The sequence below is a fragment of the Papio anubis genome, chromosome 10, assembly GCF_008728515.1.
Source record: "Papio anubis isolate 15944 chromosome 10, Panubis1.0, whole genome shotgun sequence".
In the NCBI taxonomy this organism is placed as follows: Eukaryota; Metazoa; Chordata; class Mammalia; order Primates; family Cercopithecidae; genus Papio; species Papio anubis.
In genome coordinates, this window is record NC_044985.1 from 55,536,972 (window position 1) to 55,562,984 (window position 26,013).

At 38.7% G+C, this 26,013-nt stretch overlaps 1 protein-coding gene and 1 non-coding gene across 6 annotated transcripts in view; both read right to left on the reverse strand.

The window, feature by feature from the left end:
* Window positions 1-26,013, reverse strand: part of SLC25A12 (solute carrier family 25 member 12) — a 136,257-nt gene that overhangs the window by 61,194 nt on the left and 49,050 nt on the right. For 4 of the 5 annotated variants that reach the window (XM_021923708.2, XM_021923707.2, XM_021923706.2 and 1 more), the window contains 2 exons: window positions 15,696-15,811; window positions 4,071-4,210 (listed from right to left, as the gene is read on the reverse strand). In XM_021923708.2, coding sequence (XP_021779400.1) covers window positions 4,071-4,210; window positions 15,696-15,811 — 256 coding nt within the window. Of the gene's footprint in view, window positions 1-4,070; window positions 4,211-8,228; window positions 8,333-15,695; window positions 15,812-26,013 lie in introns of all 5 variants that reach the window. The other variant, XM_021923709.2, reaches the window with a different exon arrangement.
* LOC116269269 lies at window positions 16,437-16,542 on the reverse strand. Its single transcript, XR_004176749.1, has one exon. It is a non-coding gene; the product is annotated as a U6 spliceosomal RNA (small nuclear RNA).

The following is a 26,013-nucleotide window of genomic DNA, read 5'->3' on the forward strand; positions in this document are numbered from 1 at the left end:
TATTCAAGAGGCTGAGGTGAGAGGATCGCTGGAACCTGGGAAAGTCAAGGCTACAGTGAGCTCTGATCCTGTCACTGCACTCTAGCCTGGGGGACAGGGCAAGACCCTGACTCAAAAAAAAAAAAAAAAAAAAAGTGGAGAAAGCAGACACTATGCAAGAAGAAAGCTTTAAAAAAACAACAACAAAGAAACCTGTACATCCATGAAACAAGAACAGTATGCTATTTTTTAAAAGGAATATTCAGAAAAACCAAAATGAGCTCCTGAAAATTAGAAATACAGCAGAAATACAAAATAGAAGGCTCAGAAGGAAAATAGGAGAGAAAAGAAAACTAAAAGGTCATAAATGTAACATTTAATAGTCTTAGAAACTAAGAAAATACAATAAGAAAAATAATAAAATTTTCAAGAATTGAAGGACATAAGTTTCCAGATTAGAAAAGCCCAATGAATGAAAAGCCCAGACTAATGAATAAAAATAAACTCACACCAAGGAATACCACCATGAAATTTCATAAACACCAACGAAAAGAAAAAAAATATTAAAACACTCCAGAGTGGGGTTGGAAAAAGTTTCAAGACTAAATCAAGAATGAGAATGGCACTGTGGCAACACTGGAAACTAGAAAACAAAAGAGCAATGCTTTCAAAATTACAAGGAAAATAAACTCTTACTAGAATTCAATAGCCAGCCAAACTATCTTAGTGTAATGGTGGAACGAGAGGGATATGTTTGTTTGTTTGTTTGTTTGTTTTGAGATGGAGTCTCGCTCTATCGCCCAGGCTGGAGTACAGTGGCCTGTCCTTGGCTTACTGCAACTTCTGCCTCCCAGGCTCAAGAGATTCTCCTGCCTCAGCCTCCCGAGTAGCTGGGATTACAGGCACCTGCCACTGCACCTGGCTAATTTTTGCACTTTTAGTAGCGACAGGGTTTCACCAAGTTGGCCAGGCTGATCTTGAACTCCTGACCTCAAGTGATCAGCCCGCCTCGGCCTCCCAAAGTGCTGGGATTATAGGCATGAGCCAAAACACCCGGACTGTTTGTTTTTTGAGACAGGGCTCACTCTGTCGCCCAGGCTGGAGTGCAGTGGTGGGATCATGGCTCACTGCAGCCTCTACCTACCTCCCTGCAGCGATCCTCCCACCTCACCTCCTGAGTAGCTAGAACTATAGTCATGTGCCACCACACCTGGCTTATTTTTGTATTTTTTGTAAAGATGGCATTTTGCCATGTTGCCCAGGCTGGTCTTGAACTCCTGGGCTCACGCAATCTGCCCACCTTGGCCTCCCAAAGTGCTAGGATTACAGGTGTGAGTCACTGCCCTCAGCCAGAATAAGAGGTTTTTACATATGAAAAGTCTCAAAAATATTTTATTCTACTTTCCTCAGGAAGCCACTGCAGGAAGTATTCTACTATAAATAAGTAAACCACCATAAAAGGAGAGACAACATGCAGCAAACAGGAGGTTCAACATAACAGAACGGCAAATGGATTCTCCAAGATAAAAGTGAAGGGCGATCACAGAAGTACTCCCATGCAGCAAGCTTACACAGTCTGGCTTCTGGCCCTGAAGTAGGTCAGGAAGCAATTCGAAAATGGTGCAAGTGCTGTGGAAAACAGTCAGGTGGTTCCTCAAAAAGTTAAACAGAATTACCATATGACCCAAAAATTCCACTCCTACGTATATGGCCGAAAGAACTGAAAACAAGTATTCAAATAAATATTTGTATACATATGTTCACAGCAGCACTATTCACGATAACCATAAGGTGGGAACAACCCAAAGGTCCATCAGCTGATGAACAGATAGACAAAATACAGTACATTTGTACTATATTATACAATGAAATAGTATTCAGCCCCAAAAAAGGAATAAAGCACTGATATACGCTATGACATAGTTAATTCTTAAAAACATTATGCTAAGTGGAAAAAAAAAACGATGCAAAAGTTCATATTGTTTGGCCAGGCATGGTGGCTCACACCTGTAATGCCAGCACTTTGGGATGCTGAGGTGGGTGGATCACCTGAGGTCAGGAGTTCGAGACTAGCCTGGCCAGCATGGTGAAACACTGTCTCTACTAAAAATATAAAAAATTAGCCAGGCATAGTGGCGTACGCCTGTAATCCCAGCTACTCAGGAGGCTGAGGCAGGAGAATTGTTTGAACACGGGAGGCAGAGGTTGCAGTAAGCTGAGATCGCGCCATTGCACAGCAGCCTGGACAACAAGAGCGAAACTCTGTCTCAGTAAAAAAAAAAAAAAAAAAAAAAAAAAAAAGTTCATATTGTACAATTCCATTTATATTAAATAGCCACAATAGGTAAATCCATAGAGACAGAAAGTAGGCTGGAAGTTGCCAGAGCTTGGGTGAAAGCAGAAATAGAAAGTGACTGCTTAATGGACGAGGTTTATTTTTGGGATGATAAAAATGTTTTAGAATTAGATACAAGATACTGCGAATGTACTAAATGCATTAAGTTGTGCACTTTTATTTTATTTTTAGTATTTTGTAGATGGAGTCTCCCTCTGTCACCCAGGCTGGAGTACAGGGGTGCAATCTCAGCTCACTGCAACCTCCACTTCCTGGGTTCAAGCAATTCTCCTGCCTCAGCCTCTCCAGTAGCTGGGATTACGGCACTTGCCACCTTGCCTGGCTAATTTTTGTATTTTTAGTGGAGACAAGGTTTCACCATGTTGGCCAGGCTGGTCTTAAAGTCCTGATCTCAAGTGATCTGCCCGCCTCAGCTTCCCAAGTGCTGGGATTACAGGCGTGAGCTACCACACCTGGCCTAAATTGTACACTTTTAATTGATTAATTTTATGCAAATTTTACCTCATATTTTTTTAAAAAAGAAAGAAAGCTCCTGGAGAGCTCCAAAAAGATGAAATTAATAGAATACCTAATGTGTTTTAAACGCATTAAAAAGAGATCTTAATAATAGGGCCAAGGTTTGAGAATGACTTAGTATTAGTACACCGAAAACTAAACAAATGAAAACTAGAAACTCCAAGAACAATAACATTAAGCCAGTTGCGGTGGTTCACACTTGTAATCCCAGCACTTTGGGAGGTCAAGGTGAGCAGATTACTTGAGGCCAGGAGTTCAAGACCAGCCTGGCCAACATGGCAAAACCCCATCTCTACCAAAAATATAAAAATTAGCCAGGCGTGGTGGCACACTCCTGTAATCCCAGCTACTCGAGTGGCTGAGACATGAGAATTGCTTGAATCAAGAGTTGGAGGTTACAGTGAGCCAGGATCACACCACTGCACTCCAGCCTGGGCGACAGAGTCACACTATCTCAAAAAAATACATAATAGTAATAACTTCAGCCACCAATAGTATTTACAAAATTCTAATAACTCATAGGATTACTGATCTAAGCAGAATCATGACATAATTATATTAGGGGGAAAGGGGACAGAAGTCCAAGCCTGTGATAGACAGGGAGAGGAGAGAGGTGAAAGAACTAGCTTCTTTTTTTGTTTTTTTTTTTTTTTGAGACGGAGTCTCGCTCTGTTACCAAGGTTGGAATGCAGTGGTGCAGTCTCAGCTCACTGCAAGCTCCACCTCCCAGGTTCATGCCATTCTCCTGCCTCAGCCTCCCGAGTAGCTGGGACTACAGGTGCCTGCCAGCACATCCGGCTAATTTTCTGTATTTTTAGTAGAGACGGAGTTTCACCGTGTTAGCCAGGATGGTCTCGATCTCCTGACCTTCTGATTCACCCAACTCGGCCTCCCAGAGTGCTGGGATTACAGGCGTGAGCCACTGCACCCGGTCATGTAGCTTCTAATCTTCTATAGTTAGGATACAATTTTAAAATACTTAAAAGTAGAAAATTAAAAAGTAGAAGTGCTCTACTATTTAAATAAATGGAAGTAAACACTGAAAGAAATAGTTACTAAGAGTTTAAAGAAGTTGCCTCTGGCAAGGGGAAAATTTTAAAACTAGGGGTGAAATACCATGGATAACTTCTATTTTTGTAACAAACTTAATAAATACAAAAGGGAAGGACACAGAAGAACAATAGTATATATTGATACCTGTTATGAAAACTAAGCTTACCTGGAGAAACTGTGTGAATTCTGTGTAGTTAAGATGCTTCTTCCGGTTATGCCCAAAATGCAGTCGGATAAATTCACAGTCCCAGTTAAAAGGGATATGATGATGAATAATAGTCTGTCCAAAAATTTCTTTGACATTTTCTTAAAAGGGAAAACAAAAATAAATCAATTACATCTGGAATAAGTAGTTTAACCCACTGCAATGTTCCTACAGAAAAAAATTAAGAGAAGTTTTAAAAGTCAGTATTATCTGCTTCTATTAAAATAACTGCAATTTTTTTTGTGCCCAGAAACCATGCACAGGAACACAATTGATACAAAAAAATATAATTTTACACTTACGATTATGTACCATTGCATATAAGGCCATGAGATTCTTAATTTCTCTTTATTTAATTTTAATTAGAAAGTGATTTCTATCTCACATTATAAATGGCTGCTACTTTACATCCTGTACAAAATCAATAGTGTTTTCCCAGTTCCTCAAGGAGTCGAATTAAACCCTTTATCAGAAGCATGAATACCTAAATTACAGTATAATGCAATATTTGTCATACTAAGTATGGTTTGATTGAGGCTTGATTATTACATTCACACTAGCCTGAATGTCTACTGAAGATAGGTATAAGAAAAACTACCAAAAGCGTATCATTAGCTCAGCAGCAAGCACCTTATTAAAAGCTTCTGATATTGTTAAAAATATGGTCTTGACACAAAGCTTCAAAATCCCCATAAAATCCATGATTATTAGTCTGAACTATTAAAATATTTTAAGATAAGTTAAATTAGTGATTCACTTTTAAATAAAGAGTTAAATACAGTACACTAATTTTTAGATAGGAACTAGTCGTACTGTGTAACATACACCCAAAACCCTCTGACAGCTTGTCTTCATGCACTAACAACGTCATTTTCATTCTTACAGCAATCTATACTTACAATAAAAGTCAATTCACAAATGACTGGTACTTTAACAAGCATAGACTGGATAAACTAATTTAGAAGCTCATGCCAAAAAAAAAAAAAAAAAAAAAAATCATGAACGAAGTTAAGAAAGCAGGAAGCCTGTTTTACTGATGTCTTAAGAACAAAATTATTTTCCAATTTCAGCCAATTTTATTAGTGAAAGGGTTTTGCCATCAATAGCTATCAGTTATACTACAGAATCAGTAAATACACGTTTAAGATTTTATAATCTCCAACTATGCTATTTTCTCTAATTTCTGCAAATTCTTTAAAGAAGATACTGATCTCATATTATAAATGGTTTAATGGATTCCCTTTAGTTTTATATATGTACACTTTTTCTTAATAAAAGCATTACTATTGGGATAGGGGAATGTAAGAATTCTGAACTGAACGTTCTACCAGTCTAGAGTCAATATAATAGATCTGAATAGATTGCAGCAATCAGCAAAGTTGGAAGAAGGCATTGGATGTCACTGGGGAGATGGGATTCTCATCTTTTCTTTCAAATGGAATGCAGGATTCATTTCCTCTCTAAGTAGGGACAAATACTTCAGAGTTTTCAAATAGGTCAAGCATTTTCACCTTACATAAATACAAATTTAAAAAGCGAAGAATTAACCCAATAGCAATTTGTGGGATCCCGGTTTCGAACCAACACAAAAGATGATCCTTAAATCTATGTGAAACTTCCAAGTTGTAAAAGATGTTAAAGTTTATAAAACAATTAAAATAATAAAGATAGCAGAAAAGGCCGGGCGCGGTGGCTCAAGCCTGTAATCCCAGCACTTTGGGAGGCCGAGACGGGCGGATCACGAGGTCAGGAGATCGAGACCATCCTGACTAACACGGTGAAACCCCGTCTCTACTAAAAAAAAAAAAAAATACAAAAAACTAGCCGGGCGAGGTGGCGGACATCTGTAGTCCCAGCTACTCGGGAGGCTGAGGCAGGAGAATGGCGTAAACCCAGGAGGCGGAGCTTGCAATGAGCTGAGATCCGGCCACTGCACTCCAGCCTGGGCGACAGAGCGAGACTCCGTCTCAAAAAAATAAAAAATAAAAAAATAAATAAAGATAGCAGAAAATATTCAGGGCTACAAATATTGTAGCAGATAATTAAAGATTTTTAGGATCTAACTTAATTAGCTGTTTCTAGTCCCAAATTAATTAATTTATTACTTTTAAAGTCTAACAAAAAGAAGTGTTTCATCTTCAAGTTAAAAAAAATTAAAAATGGAAAGCAAATTAGAACAAATTACTACATTTATTTAATTAAGTAACATTATAATTATTAAAGAGAATAGTTATTTCATGGTAACCTTTTAAAGGTGATTTCAAAAGTTAAAATATAATTATTTGACAATAAATGTATATATTACTACCTAGATAATTTTTATATAATGGTAGAATGAAATTGAATCCCTTTTATATAATAAGAAAATATCAGAACTTCAAATGCGAAACTATATAAAATAAAGTCCAAAATGCAAAAGCATCCAAGCTAAGAAAATTTAACTATAAAAAATTTTTTGGCTGGGCACAGTGGCTCACACCTGTAATGCCAGCACTTTGGGAGGCCAAGGCAGGCAGATCACAAGGTCAGGAGTTGGAGACCAACCTGGCCCCCATGGTGAAACTCTGCCTCTACTAAAAATACAAAAATTAGCCAGGCATGGTGGCGCACACCTGTAGTCCCATCTACTCCCGAGGCTGAGGCAGAAGAATTGCTTGAACCCAGGAGGCGGAGATTGCCGTCAGCCGAGATTATGCCACTGCACTCCAGCCTGGGTGACAGAGTAAGGCTCTGTCACATAACAAAAACAAACAAACAAAAATTGTTTCTATTATCACAAAAAGGATATTTATGAACTAAATTTATAATGTATAATTTACATCTGGAAAATATCTCTGTAATAAAAACTTTAGATATCCTATTTCATAAACTTCTTAGCCATCTCTAAATAAGATCTTAGAATGTCTCTGAAACAATCAAAATGATGGCCTAAATTAGTCATAGTGATCTCCGCAAATACAGAAGTGTCATTTTCCATGAGTATTTGGACATTTTCTACTTCTCCCAAAGTGGTCACTTGACAGCTTTGTATATGGTTTTGTTATGATCACTATTACATGCTGTGGTTTATTTACCCTGATACTTTTAGGGTTTTTTTAAGCCACATCATAGACTACTATAATTACTAGAACTAATAAGATTACAAACCTACTTTGGCACTTCTGGAGATGTGTTCTACTTCTCTTCTGTTATTATTGTTTCTACTTCCAAGTGCCTGAGGCTGATTCAGATACACAGACATAATTACTAAAACTATTGTTTTCAAGTCCAATTAATAAATTGCCACTTTACTTTTATCAGAATGTAATAAATAAAATTATATAAAAGCTCCAGAACTGGAGAGCTTATACTTGTATGAGGTAATAACTCAAACAACTGGTGTTTTTATGTTACCCAGCTTTATCAGGTCCTGCATGACATGAAAGGGAACACCAATAGTCTCAAATACATCAAATACATCTAACTGAAACTGCATAGCAAGTTCCACCCACCCCCAGAGAGAATCCCATCTTTCCAGTGGCAAACAAGGATCTTTTTTGCCATGTTTAAGAATGCTATTTCTGTAGCATAGTTCTGGCCTGGAAGAAAGGGAAATGGCAGTCACAACTTATTGGCAGCAAAATCACGATATAGTATTTTATACTAGGTTGGCATAGCTAAGAGAACCAGGAATCCATTAGTTTTCTGACATATAGCGAACAATAGACAACTTTTTCACTTCCTGCAGAGCATGGGCTTATGAAAGGAATGGTTTATACTTCCATTGAAAAGGGAACTGGGGCCAGATACAAAAGTAGCCTGTCATTATGTTCTCTTTGCTCAAAGGAGAGGAGCACAATGATTTGTCAGGAGAGCAGGTAACGGTGACAACTGTGATTAAGTAAAAATGTTCACAGATGTGTAACATTAGTTAGTTTAGCTGTATCAGTCACTTATGATGATTGGACTAGATGAAATACACATTAAATCATATATATTATGTAAATATGTCTTAACAGAGGTTTTAATTTCCCCAGCAGCCCATACTGTGTCTCCCCATCTCATCCACCCTCATCCCTCCCCTGGTTCTTATGGGCACTTCCTACTGGTCTTGTTCACCTTTCTGCAGTACAAAATTACCTCTGACCGGGGCTGGCACTCTTCTCCAAGACTGCCACCATGCCTGTTCCATGAATGAGCCTGGAAGGAGCTGCTGTACCAACGGTGTGGCCAGAGAACTCCTCCTGTAGGTATACAAGCCATCAGCCCTGTGACACAGCCCACCTACCATCAGCCCAATGACATCCTTATTCCAAGGATTCCAGCCCAGCAGGAGCCACTACAACCAACTTACAGGCTTGAGACCAAACATTCTTATTGTCAGGGGGAACAGTTCCTCAGTAGCTGAGTTTCACCTGCACAGTTCTTAAAGTGAAGTCAGAGAGGTTTTTAGGACTCCCACCATGAATGGTGAATATCCTTGTATATAATTGAACAACAACAATGGTGAGGCTTGTAGAAGTGAGTTTTTCAGTGAAGGAAAAATTGGGAGGAAAGAGGAGGCACAACTGGGAGCCAAAAAAGAAAACGAAGGAAAACAAACAACAACAAAAAGACCAACAACAGGAACTTGTAGAGGAAGTCCCAACCAACATGGCATGCAGACTCAGTCCCAGACTTCTGGGTTCTACTCTCAGATGGTCATTAGTTTTCTGAATGACCTCCTGTTTCTCTGAAAGAAAGTATTTCTATTAGCCCTTTACCTACCTCTACAAGGGACTACTGCATAGTCAATAGAGTAGTCCTGCTGTCAAATACATGTAAAGGTCCATTTCTCAGGAAAGATGAGTTCATATTTAAAGACTATCTATCGGTTGGGTGTGGTGGCTCACGCCTGTAATCCCAGCACTTTGGGAGGCCAAGGCAGGGGGATCACCTGAGGTTAGAAGTTTGAGATCAGCTTGGCCAACGTGGTGAAACCCTGTCTCTACTAAAAATACAAAAAATTAGTCGGGTGTGATGGCACATGCCTGTAGTCCAGCTACGCGGGAAGCTGAGGCAGGAGGATCACTAGAACCCGGGAGGTGGAGGTTGCAGTGAGCCGAGATCACACCACTGCACTCCACCCTGGGTGACACGGCAAGACACTGTCTCAAAATAAATACATACATACATACATACTATTATTATTGAAGTTAGATGCTTCAACAGTCTATCATCAAATAGCATAAAAACTAATAACAATCCATCTTTTTTTAACCTTGAACTCTTAAGCTATTCTAATAGCCTTTAGTACTAAAAAAAAAAGCAAAAATCAAAAAACTTCTCTGCAATATCCGAAAACAACACAAAGAAAAAAAATATCAAAAATTCTTCCTGATTTAATCTGAATACTCAGGTGAAGCTCTACTTCTTACCAAATTAAAGTACACATTTATTATCATAGAATTTTCATTTCTTTTTATGAAAGTCTTTCTCTGTCATGCAGGCTGAAGTCAGTGGTGTCATCTTTTTTTTTTTTTTTTTTCTGAGACAGAGTTTTGCTCTGTCGCCCAGGCTGGAGTGCAGTGGCACAATCTCAGCTCACTGTAACCTCAGCCTTCCAGGTTCATGCCATTCTCCTGCCTCAGCCTCCCGAGTAGCTGGGACTACAGGCGTCCGCCACCACGCCTGGCTAATTTTTTTGTATTTTTAGTAGAGACGGGGTTTCACCCTATTAGCCAGGATGGTCTCGATCTCCTGACCTCATGATCTGCCCACCTCGGCCTCCCAAAGTGCTGGGATTACAGGCGTGAGCCACCGCGCCCGGCCCAGTGGTGTGATCTTGGCTCACTGCAACCTCTGCCTCTGGGTTCAAGAGATTATCCCACCTCAGCCTCCCAAGTAGCTGGGGTCATAGGGGCACACCACCATAACTGGCTAATTTTTTTGTATTTTTAGTAAAGACAGGGTTTCACCATGTTGCCCAGGCTGGTCTTAAACTCCTGGCCTCAAGTGATCCTCCTGCCTCGGCCTCACAAAGTACTGGGATTACAGGCATGAGCCACCATGCCTGGCCACCATGGAATTCCTTTATTTTTTTTAGACACAGTCTCACTGTGTCACCCAGGCTGGAATGCAGTGGCATGATCTTGGCTCACTACAGCCTCTGCCTCCCAGATTCAAGCAATTCTCCTGCCTCAGCCTCCCAAGTAGCTGAGATTACAGGCGCATGCCACCACGCTCAGCTAATTTTTGTATTTTGGCTAGAGAGAGGGTTTCACCATGTTGGCCATGCTGAGTTTTTTGGTTTTTGGTTTTTTTTTGAGACGGAGTCTCGCTATGTCGCCCAGGCTGCAGTGCAGTTGCCTGATCTCGGCTCACTGCAACCTCCGCCTCCTGGGTTCAAACAATTCTCCTGCCTCAGCCTCCCAAGTAGCTAGGATTACAGGCATACACCACCATGCCTGGCTAATTTTTTTGTATTTTTAGTAGAGACGGGGTTTCACCATATTGGCCAGGCTGGTCTCAAACTCTTGATCTTGTGATCCGCTTGCCTCAGCCTCCCAAAGTGCTGGGATTACAGGCGTGAGCCACTGCACCTGGCCACCACAGAATTTCATATTATTCCATGTCTATAGCTTTGTTTCCAGTGAGAAAGGGTACATTTTTCATAACTACACTTCCATCTCCTGGCTCTTTAAAAGAATAACAGAGGTTGTGCCTAACCCACCCCAATTTATTCTCTCCTTCAGGGAAAAACAGCCTATTTCAGAGGCAGAAATGGAACACATTTTTATTTGCTATATGTATTAACGGTCAAACATAGTACTACATTTAAAGAAATCTCTGCTTTCTGAGGGTTTCTTCAGTCAGAGGGTGAGGATGTGTCCGTGGAAAAGTTTACTTTGAAGAGTGTCCATCCCTAGGCAAACACTAAATTTGGAACACAATGTTGATTTTAATAGAGAACTCAGAACATATAACATGTTTCATACTCATTTTACTAGTAAATAGACAAGAGTTTGTTGTGGGTTTTTTGTTTGTTTGTTTGTTTTTGTTTTTGTTTTGGAGACAGAGTTGTACTCTTTTACCCAGGCTGGAGTGCAGTGGCGCAATCTCAGCTCACTGCAACCTCCGGCTTCCGGTTTCAAGCTACTTTCCTGCCTCAGCCTCCCAAGTAGCTGGGATTACAGGCACCCACCACCACACCTGGCTAATTTTTGTATTTTTGGTAGAGACGGGGTTTCACCATGTTGGCCAGGCTGGTCTCAAACTCCTGACCTTGTGATCCGCCCACCTTGGCCTCCCAAAGTGCTGGGATTACAGGCGTGAGCCACCGCACCTGGCCCCTTTAAAAAAAAAAAAAAAAAAGATTAAATCTTTAGTAAGGCAATAGGCCTTTTTTTAAAATTTGAGACAGGGTTTCACTCTGGTCCCCCAGGCTAGAGTGTAATGGCACAATCTCAACTCATTGCAACCTCTACCTCCCAGGCTCAAGTTATCCTCCTGCCTCAGCCTCCCGCATAGCTGGGACTACAGGCATGCACCACCACGCCCGGCTAATTTTTGTGTTTTTAGTAGAGACGGGGTTTCACCATGTCACCCGTGCTGGTCTGGAACTCTTGGGCTCAAGCAGTCTGCCCACCTTGGCCTCCCAAACTGCTGGGATTACAGACATGAGCCACCATGCCCGGCCTTTTTTTTAACTTGGATTTTAAATGCACAGCAGCTACTGACAACACAATGTAGTATAACTGCTTATCTAGGTTACCTGAATCTAATAGTACTGAACAGGATCTCCAGTACACTTGTGGATAATGGTGAGACCAAGGCAAACTTACACTGTAGCTAGCACACACCAGTCATGCAATGGCCTCTACAAGGCTCATGCCACCTGGCAGTAACAGATATACAAGCCATTAAGTAATTATCCACAGCATGCATTAGAAGTTTTATTAAAGAAACATCAAAGATGAAACAATTAACTAATATTTTATTCACTCTTAAAAAAACTCCAGAACCCTTTCCTGAGCTTTCAGATTCTGAAACGGATTTTCAAGGCCTCAATCTAAGGCTTCTCCCCAGAGCAGAGGTATCTTTAACAACAAAAAACCTCATATAAGCACTCAAGTAAATGTTCAATATTACTACTTATATAAATACTTGCAAAGATGCACACAGTTTAAGTATATAATTTGATGTGTATAAAATCATATCTAAAAAAAGCATAAATAAGAATATATAGGAAGTACAGAGATAACATTATCATCATAGTCTATAAGAGATGCTGATGGCATAACAGGTTTTCTCCCCTTCCTTATACCTTGCATCTAATATCATCTTCCAACTTTCTCTCATGTGCACAAGAGAAAACTATAAATAGCTCCAAACTAGAAAACAGAAGGCCATTTGGTGGAAAAGGATTTAACTCTATTTAGAATTGATCTAAAATTTCCTTTTACCTAAACATGTGCCTATAAATACATAAGCACAATTCATTTTATTAAGTGGGTACAAACATGAAAACTGACCTTCACCCCAGATCCAAAATCCTATAAAAATAAACTCCAAGTTAATTATTTCCTTATGCAGAAATTCTGTAGTCTTGAATATGGCTTGAAATAAGCAGTCCCTAGAAATCTTGTTAAATGGCATTTAACAAGATTTCAATATTTTTCTTCTTAAAAATACGAAAGGAAACTTTCCTTTATTATTTCTCTCATTCTACTTAGGAAAATTTGTCTCAAAGTGGATTCTTAAAACTAGGAAGGCAGGGACAGAAGGTGAAATGGTCAAAGTCCTTAGGAAATAGGTGAGCACCATCAAGAGAGCCAACCAGCTAGCCAGGCAACCCAGAACAGAAACAGGGTACAACTTTTAAAAAATTTTTTTTAATTTTTAGAGACTGGGTATCACTATGTTGTGCAAACTGGCCTCAAACTCCGGGCTCAAGAGATCCTCCCATTTCAGTCTCCCAAGGAGCTGAAATCACTCCTTTGGGAGCTGAGACTACAGGTATGCACCACTGTACGTGGCTTCATCTTTTTCTTATTCCATAATAATATTCCTGTCTCTAGATTATAGAGGAAAAGAATGAAAGCAAGATTCTTGAGGGCTCATATGTTCTTCAGTTTATACCTGGTACTATAAAAACTAAAACTGATTTGTGTTTAATCCTAACTATATTTCTAAAAATTCTAACTCATAAATAATAGTCTGAAAGAAAAACAGAAGACCTATAAAAAGCTAAAGTTGGCTGGGCACAGTGGCTCACATCTGTAATTTCAGCACTTTGGGAGACCGAGGTGGGTAGATCACCTGAGGTCAGGAGTTTGAGACTGGCCAGCCTGACCAACATGGGCGAAGCCCCATCTCTACTAAAAATACAAAAACTAGCCAGGCATGGTGACGGGCACCTGTAATCCCAGGTACTTTGGAAGCTGAAGCAGGAGAATCGCTTGAACCCAGGAGGCAGAGGTTACAGTGAGCCAAGATCGCGCCACTGCACTCCAACCTGGGTGACAGAGCGAGGCTCCACCTCCAAAAAAAAAAAAAAAACTAAAGTTGAGATCTAATAACTACAAGCTTTCATTTACATTAAATAAGGCATATATAAACTTAGCTACTTCCTACACTCATTTTAATCTATTTATCAACAATGGCATGTGTCTTTATTATTAAGTTGGTCTTGACAGTCTGTTGGATGAAGTGACTTGAGTTACTAATTTTATAATAATAGAAACTAGGAAAAGTAATTAAATGGAGGAGACACAAAGAACCATGATATTAAGGTAGAGGGACAAAAATTAGAATTTGATTGTGAGATCTAATTCTTAATGCACACAGGATATAAGCACAGGGCACTGTCACTAACTCAGACATCTGAATCAAGTTATTTTCCAGGCATTTCTGCATCACATTTGTGAGATATGTGAGCATGTGTGATACCTACTGAAAATAGAAAATGCAGCATTACTAGTAGTACATGGTTAATGCTGAATGAGATGATGGAGGTTTTGTGCCTTAAACTACAGAACCTAGGTGTTTCTGAGGAAAGTCAACATTCTTTAGGAGGCAAGATGGCCAAAGCTTGCTCCAAAGGAGGAGGATGCCAAGATTTATATGCAAAAATCAAAATAACTCTGCATAGTGGGCCAGGCGCGGTGGCTCAGGACTGTAATCCCAGCACTTTGGTAGGCCGAGACAGGCGGATCATGAGGTCAAGAGTTCGACACTAGCCTGGCCCACATGGTAAAACCCCGTCTCTACTAAGAATACAAAAATTAGCTGGGCATGGTGGCGCATGCCTGTAATCCCAGCCACTCGGGAGGCTGAGGCAGGAGAATCACTTGAACCCGGGAGGCAGAGGTTACAGTGAGCCAAGTTCAAGCCACTGCAATCCAGCCTGGGCGACAAAGCAGGACTCTGTCTCAAAACAAACAAACAAACAAACAAAAACAAAACAAAACAAAAACTCTGCATAGCATTTTTTTGGAAAGTCTTCTCATACAGAAGATAGCTGAGTCAATGGGCAGAAGGAAGAAGGAAACAATCAATGCCAAGCTAGAAAATGTGTCCACCAAAATTACAGTCAAGGCACTACCGGTCCTTCTGATTGAATAAGTGTTTAGTGCCATAGCTCAGGGAAAGTCTGATTTTTCAAAGGTGTTTCTACAAATATCCATGCCAATTCACACTATAAAAGGGGGCTTAAGTTTAATTTTGCAAGATGAAAAATTTCTGGAGATCTCTTTCACAACAATGTGAATATACTTAATACTACTAAACTGTACATTTAAAATGGTTAAGACAGTAAATTTTATCTTATGTGTTTTTTGCCACAATAAAAACAATTCAAATATTTTTAAAAGGTGGGGACAGTACTCAAGGTCCTTGAACTACTACATGGTTTTTATTTAAAAAATTGTTCCAAGAAAAATTAGCCAATACTTTTACTAAACATATACTAATTTCTGTAAAAAAGTGTCTTTAATATATGGTTACAAATAAAAATCCTAGTGTATACACCTGTGAAACATCAACAATGTGTTAGATTATGCGTCTACTAGAGGATTTAAATAAATTTCTACATCCAAGTCAGATGGCAATTTTAATATTCCAGCCTCTTTCCTAAAACTGAAATCTAAAATTCAGGTTCAGAGAACACTAATTTTGCCTTGATATACTCCTTCAGTTCCATTATTGGTGTTACAATGACATAGCAGCAATTTTCCAAGGATGCTACAAGAGAAGCTCTGAACTCCCTATCTAAAAATCACTTAAAGAGTGAGAAAATTGTTTCAAGTTGTTCAAAATCTACCTCGTAAGGAATTTTGCCCAGGCTGGCCCAGAACAAGAAAATCTTACACCATTTATTTTAGAAATGTGAAAGTGTCAGTGACTCAATGAGCTAAAGCAACAGCATTCCTACACTTCCTCATCTTTGGCAACAGTTTAATGCTTTGAAAAAATAAAGCCATCTTTATCTGCATAAATCCTTTTAGGAAACTCAATTGTGGATCAGGTCCTAAATAAGCAGTAATCTATGTTTAGTTACTAGATTTAGCAATTGAAGACTGGACCAGCATCATTAACTTATCACTTATAATCTTCTTTTTCCCTTACCAAATGTCACCTCTCCATTTCCACTCTTGTCAAACAACTGGAAAGCCACTATGAACATGGAATCTGGAGCACATAAAACAGATTCAAATGCCAAGAACTCTTGATAGGAGATCAACCTGGAATAAAATATAAAATGTCATTGGCTGGTGAAGAAAGGGAAAGCATCAGGCATTTAATCTGCCTTTACTATATGAACTGTAGCTCAGGGTAACCAATTAATTGATAAAGGGTAGTTTCTTTTTATAGAGGTACTTCAGATAAGGAAGGAAGGGAGAATTAGAATATTACCCTTTTGTAAGTCCCTAGCAAATTAATGAAACTGGGCAATAATCAATAGCTCCTAACATCATGAAAAGAGAGAGAACCAGGCAAAATATAATTAAACCTGAATCTGATCAAGTCTCTGGATCAGTTTCTCAACCTCAGTACTGTTGACATTTTAAGTTGGATAATTCTTTGCTGTGCAGGTTTCCTGTGCTTTGTAGCATGTTTAGCAGCAACTCTGGCCTCTACCCACCAGAGGCCAATAGCATCCCCAAGTTGTGATCAGTGTGACTAGCAAAAATGTCTCCAGACATTGCCAAATATCCCCTGGAGAGCAAAATCACCCCTGTTGAGAGCCACTGCTCTACAACTAATCATTGATTTACAGAAAATACAACGAACAAAGGAACATGTTCGCTACCACCACATAAATGCAGACTGTAGGAAATGACAGAAGAAACATTCCATAGTTGCTGAAAAATAATTTTTAATGAAGCTATGAAGAGGATTCTTCTTTTTTTAAGGGGCCATGCTAATCTCTGTATCATTCCAATTTTATTATATGTGCTGCTGAGGCAAGCACAGGGAATCTCAATCTTAAAAGACCTAACAGATATAACAATGAATCACAATATACATCCTTATTTGGATTCTAATTTAAACAAAGTAAAAAAAAAAAAAAAAAGTTTTTTAATTTATAAGACAATTTGGGAAATGGAAATACCAACATAACGCAAATGCTTGATGATATTAAGAAATCAATGTTTTTAGGAGGTTTTTTTGGTTGTTGTTAAGCATTCTTATGTTTTAGAGATACACAGTGAGACATTTGCAAATGAAATACGTCATCTAGAATTTACTTCAAAATAATCGAGAGGATGGAGGAGAGATGGAGATATAAAAAAACAAATAATTATTTGGGTAATGATTAAAAGTAGGTGAACTTACATTATTCTCTGTGTTATACATGTTTGAAATATCACTAATAAAAATTTTGGCCAGGCACAGAGGCTCACATCTGTAATCCCAGCACTTTGGGAGGATGAGGCAGGAGGACTGCTTGAGTACAGGAGTTTAAGACCAACCTGGGCAACATAGGGAGACTCCATCTCTACAAAAAGTAAAAATAAAAAATTAGCTACGCATGGTGGCACACACCTGTAATCGCAACAACTCAGGAGGCTGAGGTGGAAGGATTGCTTGAGCCCAGGAAGTAGAGGCTGTAATAAGCCAAGATCATGCCACTGTACTCCAGCCTGGGTGACAGACCAGACTCTGGCTCAACAAATAAATTAATTAAACTAAAATAAAATGTTTAGAGGCAGGGCACAGTGGCTCACGCCTGTAATCCCAGCACTTTGGGAGGCTGAGGCAGGCAGATCACTTGAGCTCAGGAGTTCAAGAGCAGCCTAGGCAATATGGTGAAACCCCATCTCTACAAAAAATACAAAAATTAGCCAGCCGTGGTGGTGTGCACCTGTAGTACCAACTACTTGGGAGGCTGAAGTGGGAGGGCAGTTTAAGCCCAGGAGGCAGAGGTTGCAGTGAGCCGAGATCATGCCACTGTACTCCAGCCTGGGTAACAGAACCAGACCCTGTTTAAAAAAAAAATTTTTTTTTAATTTTTTTAAAATAAAAATGTTAAAAGGAAAAATCAAAACAAAAATGGTGGGAGCCAGGTGCAATGTCCTGCACCTGTAGTTCCAGCTACTCAGAAGGATGAGGCAAGAGGATCACTTGAGCCCAGGAGTTCAAGGCTATAGCATGCAATGCTGGTGCCTGTGAATAGCCATTGCACTCCAGCCTGGGTAACAGAGTGAGACCCATTTCAAAACAAAACAAAACTTAACAAAAAGTGGGAGAAACTCATATGTTGGGTTTCTAGAACTTAACATGTCCTATCATACTCAAGGTTATAAAATTAACCAGTGATCAAAACTACACAGAAATTGCCTTCAGTGACCGTACAAAGCCAGCATACGCTAGACCTTTCATAGCAAGCTTGCTACAAAGATTCCATACCATCTTGCTGCTCATTAGTAGTGAGTGTCCAAGTAACAGCATTATAAAAATGTGTCTCATATGCACACAGATCTGCATACTGGTCTTCAATGAAGTATTTTCCTATGAAACTCATCTTTCCTTGATTGTCCAGTGTTAATTATTCTATATATTTCAAAATGTGTTAATTGATACAAGGATTTTCTATAGTATATCTTTCATGCGATTTCTGTTTGAGGAAGAAAAAAACAGACTGACCAATAATTTTAAAAATAAAAAATAGGCTGATTATGGGTTTTCTTTAAAAAGGCATAACATATTGGTTTTTACAAAACAGCGTCAAGACATAAAAAATACACCTACCCTGAAATACATAATATGTAGCTTTAAAACAAATTTCATGCTCAGTAGTAAAACCAATATAAAAACATAAAACCTTATAAATATAAAACCTTCTCATAAATATGAAACCTTCTCATAAATATAAAACCTTCTATATTTATGAGAAGAGGCCAAAAACTTCTTCCTTAACTAGCAAAGGTCACAAACTGTCAGCTGGCAGACTGAATTTGGTCCAAAGATGTGTTTTCTTTGGCATGAAAAGTACTATTTTTTAAGTTGCATTAGTTGACATTAAGAAATCACAAGATTTCCCATAAATACTCAGTTTTTTCTGGTTTATTTTGATAAACTGCAAGTGTAAACATTAGGTTTCTGGTCCCAAGTAGCACCAGCCCCTTGAAGACAAGCAGTCTTTTTCCTTCAGAAAAGCAACCAAACAGGGCTCATCAGTCATATATCTATAGACCACACTGTCCTTGTGGATTTGAGACTCTTGTCACATAGGTTTCCAATTAAGTAGCTCTTTGTTTAAAATAGAAAGTCTATGGAATTTACTAAATTATCTACATTTTGTCTGCCAGCATATTCAAAAGGCAAATCATATATTCATGCAACTTTTGAGCCAGAAGGACCCTTAGAAAGGCAAACGTTAAGTGATCTTCCTCAAAGACATTCAGCAAATCAGTGAGGCTACCTGAAGACTCCTAACTCCTGCCTTCAATTTGGTGTTCTTCCATTACTGTGTATCTCCTAACCCTCTCCCAATTTTAAAGTTATAATTGAAAACCAGAAAGGGTATCTGGCATTAGTAAGCAGACCATTATTATAAGAAGCTATTGGGGTAATACTCAGCCATCCCTCAATACTCAGTTACCTTCAGATATATTCAGATCTGTATCACATGAGACACATATTCAGCTGTATCATGAAAATACACAAAAGCACCAACAACTTAAAAATTAGTCAAAAATCAGCCTGTTACGGTGACACATGCCAGTAGTCCTAGTTACTCAGGAGGCTAAGGCAAGAGGATCACTTGAGCCGACAAGTTCAAGGCTGCAATGAGCTGTGATTGTGCCACTGCACTTCAGCCTGGGTGACAGAGTGAGACTCTAGCTCTAAAAAATAAATAAATAAAAAATAAATCAACTGAGTACATTATTCAGCCTTAAAAAGGAATGAAATTCTGACATATGCTACAACATAGATGTGCCTTGAAAACATTATGCTAAGTGAAATAAGGCAGACACAAAAGGACAAATATTGCATTATTCCACATATGTGAGGTAGCTAAAATAGCAGCAATAAGAAGTGGAGTACTGGTTATCAGAGGCTGTTTGGAGTGGAAGGAAAGAGAATGGGGAGTCATTATGTAATGGGTATGGGGTTTCAGTATGGAATGATAAAAACGTTCTGCAAATGGATATGATAATTTTTTTTTTTTTTTTTTTGAGACGGAGTTTTGCTCTTGTTGCCCAAGCTGGAGTGCAATGGCATGATCTCGGCTCACTGCAACCTCCGCCTCCGCCTCCTGAGTTCAGGCGATTCTCCTGCCTCAGCCTCCCCAGTAGCTGGGATTACAGGTGCGTGCCACCACACCCAGCTAATTTTTGTATTTTTAGTAGAAACGGGGTTTCACCATGTTAACCATGGCTGATTTCGAACTCCTAACCTCAGGTGATCCGCCCACCCCGGCCTCCCAAAGTGCTGGGATTACAGCCATGAGCTACTGCGCCTGGCCTTGGATACGAAAATAGTTGCATAACAATGTGAATGTACTTAAAGCCACTGAACTGTCCTGTCCACTTAAAAATGATTAAAATGGTAAATGTTATTTATGTATATTTTAACACGATTTAAAAAAGTCACTTGAGGTTACCTAGGTGCATACATTTGTCAAAGCTCAGCAAATACACCTTTGAGATTCACATTTTCTTACTGTGTGTGAGTCTTACATTTAAAGAAAAACACTCAAAGGCTGGGCATGGTGACTCACACCTGTAATCCCAGCACTTTGGGAGGCTGAGGCGGGTGGATCACTTGAGGTCGGTGGATTACTTGAGGTCAGGAGTTTGAGACCAGCCCGGCCAACATGGTGAAACCCCACCTCTACTAAAAATACAAAGAAAAATTAGCCAGGCATAGCGGCGCATGCCTGTAATCCCAGCTATTTGGGTGGCTGAGGTACGAGAATTGCTTGAACCCGGGAGGCGGAGGTTGCAGGGAGCTGAGATCGTACCACTACACTCCAGGCTGGGTGACAGAGACACACTCTGTCTCAAAACAAACAACAACAACAAAAAACCCTCAAAACATATATTAAACACTAGTAAATAGTGTACATGCTAAAATATTTAGAACTGTATCAATGTCTGCACTTTACTCTGAAATGTATAAAAAAATAAGATGGACTGATGGAAGGATAGAGGGATGGATGGATATAAGAAAAAGCAAGAATAGTTAGATGTTAATAGTAGAATCTGGCCAGCTGCGGTGGCTCATGCCTGTAATCCCAGCACTTGGGAAGGTCAAGGGAGGAGCACTGCTTAAGTCCAAAATTTCAAGACCAGCCTAAGCAACATAAAAGATCCTATCTCTACAAAAAATACCAAAATAAAGAAAAATTAGCTGCGCATGAGGCAGGCGCCTGTGGTCCCAACTATTTGGGAGGCTGAGGTAGGAGGATCATTTGAGCTCAGGAGGTTCAGTAAGCCATGATTTGAGGCTCAGTAAGCCATGATCACGCCACCGCATTCCAGCCTGAGTAACAGAGTGGGACCCTGTCTCAAAAATAATAATAATAATAATAAATAATAAAATAATAATAAATATAATCTATGTGGTAGTCTAGGTGGTAGATATATGGGTGTTCACTATAAAACTCTTTCAACTTTCTTGAATGTTTGAAAATTTTCATAATAAAATGTTGGGAGGAATGAGAGAAAAACAGGTCACTTGACAGTCTCTCTGATACTCTCCTCTATTTTAAGACCACAGTCATTATATACTTATTGCATTATAATGCAACAATATTTTTCTGAAAACAAGAAATAGTCTGCAATGCTTAAAGCAAGCATGTTTCAGAAATTTATTTATTTATTTATTTATTTATTTATTTATTTATTTTGAGAAACAAGGTCTCAATCTGTCTCCCAGCTCGAGAGCAATGGCGCAATCAGAGCTCACTGGAACCGGGAACTCCTGGGTTCAAGTGATCCTCCTGTTTCAGCCTTCTGAGTAGCTGGGACTATAGACAAGCACCATGATGCTCAGTTAATCTTTAAATGTTTTTGTATAGATGGGGTTTTGCTATGTTACCTAGGTTGGTTTTGAACTCCTAGTCCCAGGAGATCCTCCTGCCTTGGCCTCCCAAAGTGCTGGGATCATAGGCGTAAACCACCATGCCTGGCTCCAGAATATTTTTAAGGCTCCTTTTCCCTTTATCCTGCCATGGATCCCTTTATTGCTAGAAGGGCCCAATCAAGACTTTAATAGAACATATGCAAACCACAAGCTACTAACTGTTGAGTGAAGAAACTACTGATTAGTTCACACTCTATTCGTTTTTCTTGTAATGGGGATAAGGAGGTACTTTCACTTTTTACCATATTACCCCATTGTCTGACATTTTAGAAAGAACATGTATTCATTTTATAACTTTGAAAAATATATTTTCTGAATTTGGTGTGTTTTTCAAAAATTTTCTATGAAGCCCCTTTTCAATTTAGTAAATAGGAACTAATAAAATGACAAAATATTAATATGTTAATTTTACAATTTTTAAAACAATCAAGATTTCTGCATAAAAAGTTCCTCTATATGCCTGTGTAACATAAAGGAAAACACTTGGGGGAAAAAGTAGTAGAAAAGAAAACCAGTTTTCTACATCATAGGAGAACAGAAGAACCTCCAGATAAAATTCTGACTAGAACTAAATATAGAAACTATGGTTCTATAATTTACAATTTCAAGCAAGCAACTGTCTAAATATTTTAGATTAGATCACACAATTACACTCTCTGAGATCTGCATTAAATGCATAAAATCATTTTGCTTTTCATTATATACCAGAACTTCAAAATTTAAGCCACAATCCCACAAATAATACTTGGCTAACGGCTTTTACTTTTAGACAACTGATTGTGCTATTTATAATATATAATGCTGTATTGTATGTTACACGGCTTTCTACAGCAAGCACCCATATCCAAACATTCCTACTTATTTTACTATCTAGTGGGGGAAAGGAGATGTGGAACAAGAAAGAAGGAACAGTTAACATCCTAGAAAACATGGGGGAAGGATTGCAGAGCACAAAAGAGCATGTTTCAACCACTCCTAGACCAGCTTTTCTCACACACTCAACCAAATCACTTGAACTTATCTATACTAGTTCCACTCATTCAGACTTGGTCTTGAGTGGTTATAAGCAATATTATATGTTGCCATTTCACATAACATATCTATAGGACTCATCATCAAAAAACTACCATAGAACCAAGGAACACATTTTGGGGCAGGAAACAATGTACCAAGTAAGCTATTCTAATATTTCATCACCGCCCTGGGTTAAGGGGTACAAAACAGAAAGAGGGAGAAAAGAGAATATCTTTTTTCTTTTTTGTTAAGACAGAGTCTCACATTTTGTCCCTCAGGCTGGAGTGCAGTGGCTCAGTTATAGCTCACAGCAGCCACAAACACTTGGGCTCAATCAATCCTCCTGCCTCATTCTCCCAAGTAGCTAAGGCTACAGGCACACGCCACCATACTTGGCTAATTTTTTTCTTTAATTTTGTAGAGATGGGGTTTCACCATGTTGTCCAAGCTGGTCTCAAACTCCTGGCGTCAAGCGATCCTCCCACCTCAGCCTCCCAAAGTGCTGAGATTACAGGTGTGAGCAACTGCGCTCAGCAGAGAATATCTTTTTAAAAAGATGATTATAAGAAGAAAAATGGGCTGGGTGCAGTGGCTCATGCCTGTAATCCCAGCTCTTTGGGAGGTCGAGGCAGATGGATCACAAGGTCAGTAGTTCAAGACGACAAGCCTGGCCAAATGGTAAAACCTCATCTCTACTAAAAATACAAAAATCAGCTGGGCATGGGGGCATGCACCTATAATCCCAGCTACTTGGGAGGCTGAGGCAGGAGAATCACTTGAACCCAGAAGGCAGAGGTTGCAGTGAGCTGAGATCACACCACTGCACTCCAGCCCGGGTGTCAGAGTGAGACTCTGTCTCCGACAAAAAAGAGAGAAAAGAAAAGAAAATGTCCTACTTTAACAATGCAACTCAGCCTAGGAGAACCATATGAAGCCTCAAAGAAGATACACTACTGAGACAGAATAGAGCAGACAGTCACAAAAGGAAACATTTGAAAATATATGGATATTCTGAAATCAGGTCTTAGACCAAATTACTAACAATAAATACTCTGATAATTTCTAAAAGAGCTAAATATATATGTTACCTTTAATAATTTTGAAGAAGGAATTCTGATAGGTATAATTAATTTTCATATGCTTTATTGTCTAATCACTGTTGAAAGATCCTATGATTGAATGATCCACAGTGATTTATCAGCTGATATATTTTGAGTAGAACTAAAATGTATACAAGTTCCCCAATACCTGCCATTTATAAATGACATAAAATCTTTCCAAAACAAACATGTGTTAAACACATAGTAAATTTCACACACTGTGCAAGGTTCTATGGGACAATAAAACTGAATACATTACTAATCCTGGACTCAAAGAACTTAGACACCAATCTTTCTACTTTAACTATTACAATAGCCACCTAAATTGATTCTACTGCATATGAGTCTTGTCCCATTCCAACCTACCATTTCTAAAATCTGTTTACATCTGTGGCAATGGAAATAATTTTTAGACTACTTACTGCCTAGAGTTTCTCAAAGGTTGTCACATAAGCACCTCAACAGGAAGGAGAAAGAGCCTAGGCCCTGGAGGCCTGGAGATGTAGATTGAAACTGCCATAACAAGCCAAAATTTTCTTTATCTAATTCATGCAAATATTACATTCACTCCATAATACAGCCATATATGATTTTAATATAAATAATGATCGCTTTTCTCCCCTTAGTTGAGTAAACTGACATTCTAGCAAGATGTCCCTTGTTATTTCTGTGTTTTCGCACACCCATACACTAGCAGGCCAAAAATACCTGCAGGACAGAGTCAAAAGCCGTCAGCCACTCCAACTACATTTCCCCCAGCAACAAAGCAATGCCACGCCACAGCCACATCAAAGTACTTGCAACACAACCCTCCTCCATTGCCATTCACTAATGCGCACACACGCGTGCGCACACACACGTGCCCCTTAATATTTCATGCCATTCCTGTTCCCTTTCCTGGAATTCTTGTCCCTACTTATCCAACTACTAACAAGCTTGTACTCATCCTGCCAGATTTCACTCAAGTATCACCTCTTCTGTGATGCTGTCCTGACCACACAAAACAGGTAACCATGCTTTCTTGCGTTACCTCTGTACCTCTTATATAGCTATGACAGCACCTCATTTGTTTAGTCATTTTCTTTCTCACTAAGCTAGTAGCTTCTTTTGAAGGCCAGAAGCCTCATTTAATTTATGTTTGTATTTGTAAGGCCCAACAGTGCCTGACAAACAATGGCTATTCAATTAATGTTTACCAAATAAACAGAGAGATAAATGACTAAATATCACTCCCTAAACTCTCCCCTAATTTATTTTTCATCATAGTACTTATAGCCTTCTAACAAACCATAATTCACTTATTATCGTTTTGTGGCTTTTTCACTGATATATTAATAATCCCAGCACGAAGAACAGTACCTGAGGCATAGTAGGCACTCAATACCTATTGAATGAATGAAAGAAATATACTTGGTTATTTGGAACTCATTCTGCTCAGATTATTCAACATAAAATGTGGCTTTTCCCATGAAATATTTTTTCGAAAAAAAGAAATGCCTGTATCCTTGATAATCACAGTAAATAACACCATTTTTATAAACTTTGAATAAAATATATAGTTTAATTATACAACTAGTATATATCATTTTTTAAAGGCTGGGCATGGTAGCTCACACCTCTAATCCCAGCAGTTTGGGAGGCCAGGGCAGGCAGATCACTTGAGGTCAGGAGTTTGAGATCAGCCTGGCCAACATGGTGAAACTCTGTCTCTCCTAAAAATACAAAAATCAGCCAGGTGTGGTGGTGCATGCCTGTAATCCCAGCTACTTGAGGTCTGAGGCAGGAGAATCACTTGAACCCAGGAGGTGGAGGTTGCAGTGAGCTGAGTTCACGCCACTGTACTCCAGCCTGGGCAACAGAACAAGGCTCCATTTCAAAAAAAAATATATATATATATATATATATATTTATATATATAAATTTATTTATATATATATTTATATATATAAATATATATAAATATTATATATATTTATATATATAAATATATATAAATATTTATATATATTTATATATAAATAAATATATTTATATATATATATTCTTTAATGTAGACCAAAACAAAACAAAACAAAACATAGATCTCCAGTTAGTGTGGTTTAAAAATTATTGGCTCAGAATTTGACCTATAAAGTAGAATACTTACTTGCCTGGTATCTTAATTGTTTTCAACATAAAGCTCCCATTATTTTTCCAAATAAATTTTTTTGAATACATTTTTCGTAATGATTTCT